Below are 6332 nucleotides of genomic sequence, written 5' to 3'. Positions count from 1 at the left end.
AACGACGAACTATCAACTAAGTCAAAGGGTTGAGGACAAGTTGCATGTCAGGGATGCACTTGCAACTGGATCAAACTGGAATCATAAAATAGATAAAAACGGGGTCGAGCCAAGTTACAAGTTGATGGTGGACTTGCAATAGAGAAAATAATAAACTAAGAACCCATTTGTCTGTTGAGAATGGATTTGCAACTGGGACAACTACAAGCCCATTTGTGAGACGAGGGTGAACTCTACAAATTATCCATCAGGAAATAGAAAATGCATAGCGAAAATGAACCAAAAAGGAACATGTTGCGCCCACTCCCCTCCAACCAGGATGTAAATAAGCCCATGTGAAAAGAAACGCAAGAACATGCCGACACAAAACAAAAAGGGACACGCGACAAAAAAGAACGAGCCGGGCACACATGGTCGAGTTTGTGTGAACATTAAAGCAAACAAATGGGACTTTATAAACTTAGATGAGACATCACTAAATCTCATTTATACGAGATTTAGCAAATCTGGAAAAAAAATATAGTTACGCTCTCCACAAAATAAACCCAATATACGAACATCACTAAATCTAGATGAGACATAACTAAATCTCATCTAGCTACACAGTTAAACGTAAAATAAAATAAAACAGGGAATGAAAAGACAGGTGACCCTCCACAAAAGAACTACAACCTACAAAATGAGCCCAATCTACGAACATAAAAAATGGCCCACTAAAAAAAAGCCATATCGGGACTCACTGCTTCACGGGGACGAACAGAAAACGCGACACACCGATAATGAGCACGACTCAGAAGAACATATATTTAATGGTATAATAATTAGATGAGACATTGTAATTCTTATCTAGATGAGAATTAGCAAAACCAATGCGAGACGGGACCTCAAATCACATCGTAAAACGGCTAAGGAAAGACGTACAAGCGAGCGGGCCGACAAGTAGACGCCATACACATGACGCGACATGAGACACGCACGACAAACAATCCGTGATCAAAATTTGCATGATATTTAAAGCAAACAGATGGCAGAGTAAAAAAATCATGAATTTAAAACAAATAAATAAAGAAGAGAAAAATAAATATAAAAAATAGAAAATATAAATAAAATACAAAAAATCATGAATTTAAAATAGTTCATAAGTTAAAACAAATAATGAAACAGAAAAGAGAATGAGAAAAAAAGAGAGAAAATAATGCACCACGCACCAGCCCATATAGTAACATGACAAAGACTACATCCCATTAAAAAAACAAAAAAGATACCTCAGCCCATATGAGGGAGCGCAGGGTTGATCTCAAAGGAAAAAGAGCTATCATTTGCCTAAAAAAAGGAAAAAGAGCGACCGTTTCTCAGAAGAAAAAAAAAAGGAAAAAGTGCGATCACAACTGCCTAGCGGAACGCACGGAACGAGACAAAGCGCTGCACGAGAACACAAATCCTAAAGTTTTCATCAAATAGCTTAAAAGTTAGATGTGAGATACTATTTCAGTTTTGCTAAAGCACATCTAGATATGCCATAAGTATTGCACATCTAAGTCCTATGTCATTGATTTTACATTGAGATTCCTGTGAATATTTTCTTTTCCTTTTTTCTTTTTCTCTTTATGCTTGACTCACCCACTTAGATGTGCAATAAGCAGAGCACGTCTAGATATGCCCTAGATACACCCATAATGTTTTACATCTAGATGTGAAATAGCAAATCTGGATAGAAATTTGATAGGTGACACTTGCCATTATAAAAAATTGACTTGTCTCGTTCCTACACGTAAAATAATCTTTGAGTGGATGTGTAGTTTCCTCAAAAACACAGGAAATAAATAGTATTTCCATGAAATTCCATGTACAAATTTCCTACAAACCGAATGCATTTACAGGAAAATTTTGTTGTGGAATCCTCGTTACCAATTAGGCCTAAGTAATAAGGTGCCTCATACCAAAAAAAGATAAAGATTGCGGTATTAATTACAAGTAAAGTACATTAATCAGTATCACATAATATCCTGTTCTCGAGAAAAAGAGTCTCACATAATATCCTGGACATGTCAATTGTCAGTTATCACGCTCTAGCTTGCGCGGCTGGGGCACGGGTGTGCAGCCCTGCTGGCTACCGGCGGCGTGCATCTTCATGGTGTCAAGAAAGCAACGGCGCCCTTGCACGGGTAGCGGCGACGACCCCTCGTCCAGGCGCGTCTGCGCGAGCGATAGCGAGTATCCCGCGCATCCCCGCGGCGGCAGTGGCGCAAGGTGGTTGTGGACGCCGTCGTAGGTGGTGATGACGAAGCGCTCGTCATCGCGATCCCGCTCCACCCGCTTCTTCACGCGGCACCCCTCGCTGGAGCAACGGTAGTAGTTCCTGCTCGCCATCATCGCCCGCCGTCTCGTCAGAGAAGAGAATCAAAATGCGTATCCGCGCGGCTGGGCTTGGGCTGCATGCCGTGCGTGCGTACCTTGGGTTTGGGCTGTTCTTGACCATCTTCTTGCCGTACTTCCTCCAGCGGTACCCGTCGTCCAGCACCTCCACCTCCGACCTCGTCTTGAACGCGATCTTGCTGCCTTTGCTCCTCGCGTCGCTGCTCGTCAAGCTCCTGGACAATTGGACGACAGGATAACGAGGTTTAGACTTGAGAGCCACGCACGCACTAGTAATGATAATGAAGGGAGACAGTTTCGGTCTAACAAAGTACTTACGTGTTGATATTGTCGAGTCCTCGTGAACTACTAGTAGTACTTGCTGCTTTGCCGCTATGGTGGCTGTCGGCCTGGGTTGGCGGCTGCTGCTGCTGTGCGTGCAAGGGGTAGGAGGCTGTTGCTGCCACCGCCAGGGAATAATACTCCTCGCCGAAATCAAAGCAGAATGATGATGGGTAGTTGGTGGCGGCCGCCATGTCGTCGTGGTCACCTTCGTCCGCATACCCACCGATCTGCTCGCCGGGGCTCACGGAGAGGAGGGACGAGTAGGAGGACATTGCGACAAGCCCACAAAGCAGACAGACTCGCCTTCTTGAGCATGCGCAAGTGGTGAGAGCATGGCAACTCGTGTTCTGTTGACGAGCACAAAGCTATAAACGGTAACCAGATGACGCACACCGAGCCGGTCCGTGTTGGAACAGATGACGCACGAAGCTCAGTGGGAGAACACGAGCCAAGACTTTGCCTGGAAAACTAGATCGCTGCCGCGCGTCTCCGGATACGCGACAATGACCAAGACGTACGGGACGGCTTCTAGCAAGTGGTATACTGGTATCAACCGTCCGCAATCGCTTTCTGTCCGGGCGCTAGCTGTATGATGTGGGATCCATCTGCGAACGTACCAACTTACGCAAGTCGTCGCCGTGGACCGATGACTTTGACGGCGGAGCCGCCAGCTCTGTTCGCGTGGCAGCGCGGACAAGAGCGACGCCGTGCTCCCGATGGCAGGCAACACCGACTGGTCTTGGATGCTCGGAAGGATCACGGAATTCGGTTACGAACCTGACCACGTGTTCCTCATCCGCTTCATGGGTTCTTTTTAAAAAGAGGATGACCCCCGGCCTCTGCATCTGGAAGATACATGCGGCCACTTTATTGATTAATCTCGAGGACCTTACAAAGTATTACAACAATATATGTCGGAATCCGTCATCTTGGTAACATTTGCCGCTACTCCTATCCAAATGATGAAGGCGTGCTAGCTGGGCCACTACCCAGACCACTCATCTAAGCCTAACATCAAAATGATGAAGGGGTGCTAGCTCGGCCACTACCCAGACCACTCAGCTAAGCCTAACATCAAAAGCCAGAAGCCCCAGCCGAGCCACATACCGGTTCTGGGGTATAAACCGGTCCGACGCACTCGTGTGTCGTCGCCGCCATCTTCCACAGGTCCGTCTTCAGAGCAAATATTGAGGCTTCTACCTTGTCTGGCCAGTCAGCCATCGACGTCACCACGACACCAGACAACTTCGTCCTCCTGCGCGAGTCCATCGCCACACATCGAACGCCGAATCTCCACTGCGCCACGCCGCCGAGATACGTCGCCATCAATGAGTAGGATGAAGCACCGCTCCGCCGAGTACAGCAGGGCTGCTGAAGACCAAGCACCGTGGAAGAAGGACTCCGAGGCTGAGCACATAGGCGACAGAGCGCCAACGCACCGCCACCAGACGAACTCCGACCACGCCACCAACCGCCGCCAAGCAACCAAAGCATCACATCCACCCCAAGCTCACCACGAACGACACCCCCAAGAGGGTGACGACGCCGGAGCGCCGCTGTCGCTCGATCCGGCAAGGATTTGGGCTTTCGCCCGGCATACGAGCTGGGTGGAAGGAAGAGGGGAAGGAGGCAACCTGAACGGCGCCTACAAGAAGGGTACGACGCCCTCGGGCGTCGCCGCCGTCGTGGCCAGCACTGCTGGCCTCGTATTTCTCCGGAGCCACCTCCCACCTCCAGCCGCCAAACAGGTAAAACGCCGGCGACAAAGGCCGCCCAAAGCAGGACCATTGGAGGCAGCCCTGGTTGAAGTAGACGGAGGCCTTCAGATCTGGATCGGGCGCCGCCGAGACGCCCGCAACACAGCCGCCACCTGCTGCCGCCTCGCCGCCCCCGTGGCCGAGGAAGAATGGCCAGCACCAACGAGCACCGGTCACCGCAGACCTGGCGTCGATCAACCAGCCGAGGCCGCCGCCACAGATCCAAAGCCCCTCGAGGAAGAACGGGGCGGCTAGATCCTCGCCGCCACTTTCACCGGCGGTCGAGCGGCGAGCCGGCGGCCACCTCCGGTGGCGACGAGGGAGAGGAGAGGTGGGGGAGAGGGCCGGCGGCGGGCTAGGGTTACGCCGCCCGAGGGTGATTTAAGCTCGAGGTGCTTAGCGTGCGGTATCAGTTATTAAGTCTCAGTCGAGTGCATGGAGATTCGTGCTGGACAGAGCATCGTCCAGCGGCTCTTGCAGCATTTTGTCTCATCATTTGCAATGTGTCTTCCTACTGATTGCAACATCCATTATGGCCTCGTCAATTGTAGTACGACGTCTAACTGCTCGCAACATCGGCCATTCATGCTTGCAACATGTGGTCACACCGGTTGTGGCGTCTCTTGCGTTGCTCGCAGCATTTTGTCGCCGTTTGCAGCATCTAGTTGTGTCGCTTGTAACACCACAACTACACTAATATCACCCGACTAATGCTACGTTAAGCTCCTTGTGCGCCGGGTTTATGCTGAGGATTCCATGCTATGGAAGCATCCTCAGGAGAATACACTGCTTCTTCCGCCTACAATGCACAATTTCTATCCATCATTCGTTCTGACATGCGCAAGGTAGTTTGGAAGACCTGCACACCACCGAACGTAAAATTCCTTTCAGGGTTGGCAATTCAAAACAAGATATGACGACTGACTGTTTGGCCAAGAGGGGATGGCCAAACTGTGGCCCTTGCCCTCTTTGTAGGATGGAGCAGGAAACCGTCGAGCATCTTTTTTTTCAACTGTCGCTACACGCTGAGACTATGGGGCTTGGTGAAGGACTGGCTTCAACTCGTCAGCTTGGATGTTTCATTTTGGGCAAACTACAGGAGCACCAGAGATTGGTGGTTCGACATGGTCTCCACCCAAAAGATCCATCGAAGGGCAATGCCTTCCCTCACCATGCCGGTATGCATGACAATATGGGATGAAAGGAACGTGATGCGGAGCATCCTACGATCATCCCCATGTACACTACGACTACTCCCCAAGCCCTAAGGAGACATATGACAAGACCTCGAACATACACCATTGGACACAAGGTGAACTCGCTCCTCACTGAATCGTCACTTTCCACATGTGAGACATGGCTACTACCTCAAATCGTATGTGCTATGCATGACTATGAACCAGGAGGAAGACCAAGGAACAACTAAGAGCACTGGACAAGACGGCGAGGACACCAAGCGCGAGAACAAGAGAAAGGGCTGACAGCAAGTCACAGCCACCGGACAACCGGTGCTTACCGGACGTATGACGCCTAGAAGATCAGCTAGCCAGAACGACTACAGCCGAGGCACCCTACAGCGCCCGGACGACCACCAGACGTTGGACGTTCGACAACTACCAGCCACCGGACGACCGTGGGCCTCCGGATATCCGGCACCACCGTTACAGAACAAAAATGTCGGAAGTCCGAACCTTACCGGACGTCCGGACCCTTGCGAGCCACCGGACGACCGGTAACAGTCGGACGTCCGATGCCTGTCTGCGTACAGTGTTGCCGGCCAAGGCCCATGTACCCCTTCACTTCGCCCCAATTGCACTATGACTATAAATAGGACACCCCTCCTCCTAGTTAGGGTTAGCAAACGATTAGCTCATT

General features: G+C 50.2%; 1 protein-coding gene across 1 annotated transcript; it reads right to left on the bottom strand.

The window, feature by feature from the left end:
• Nucleotides 1-1824: 1824 nt before the first annotated feature.
• Nucleotides 1825-3061, bottom strand: LOC123074516 (probable WRKY transcription factor 51). The gene is made up of 3 exons (XM_044497334.1): nucleotides 2695-3061; nucleotides 2454-2591; nucleotides 1825-2359 (listed from the first exon to the last, which is right to left on the bottom strand). Exons 1-3 carry the CDS (start codon nucleotides 2970-2972, stop codon nucleotides 2056-2058), a joined length of 720 nt encoding a protein of 239 aa, XP_044353269.1. The 5' UTR covers nucleotides 2973-3061; the 3' UTR covers nucleotides 1825-2055.
• Between the last annotated feature and the right edge of the window lie 3271 nt (nucleotides 3062-6332).

This window comes from Triticum aestivum, chromosome 3D (genome assembly GCF_018294505.1).
Source record: "Triticum aestivum cultivar Chinese Spring chromosome 3D, IWGSC CS RefSeq v2.1, whole genome shotgun sequence".
Taxonomy (NCBI): domain Eukaryota; kingdom Viridiplantae; phylum Streptophyta; class Magnoliopsida; order Poales; family Poaceae; genus Triticum; species Triticum aestivum.
This window is presented reverse-complemented; position numbering and strand designations above follow the sequence as displayed.

What these genes read in the sequence shown, in the direction of transcription:
- LOC123074516 (XM_044497334.1), bottom strand. Translation starts at nt 2,972, where the DNA reads ATGTCCTCCTACTCGTCCCTCCTCTCCGTGAGCCCCGGCGAGCAGATC. An exon ending in GGACTCGACAATATCAACAC is followed by an intron (nt 2,592 to 2,694) that starts GTAAGTACTTTG and finishes CCAATTGTCCAG; the next exon opens with GAGCTTGACGAGCAGCGACG. An exon ending in AAGAACAGCCCAAACCCAAG is followed by an intron (nt 2,360 to 2,453) that starts GTACGCACGCAC and finishes GATGGCGAGCAG; the next exon opens with GAACTACTACCGTTGCTCCA.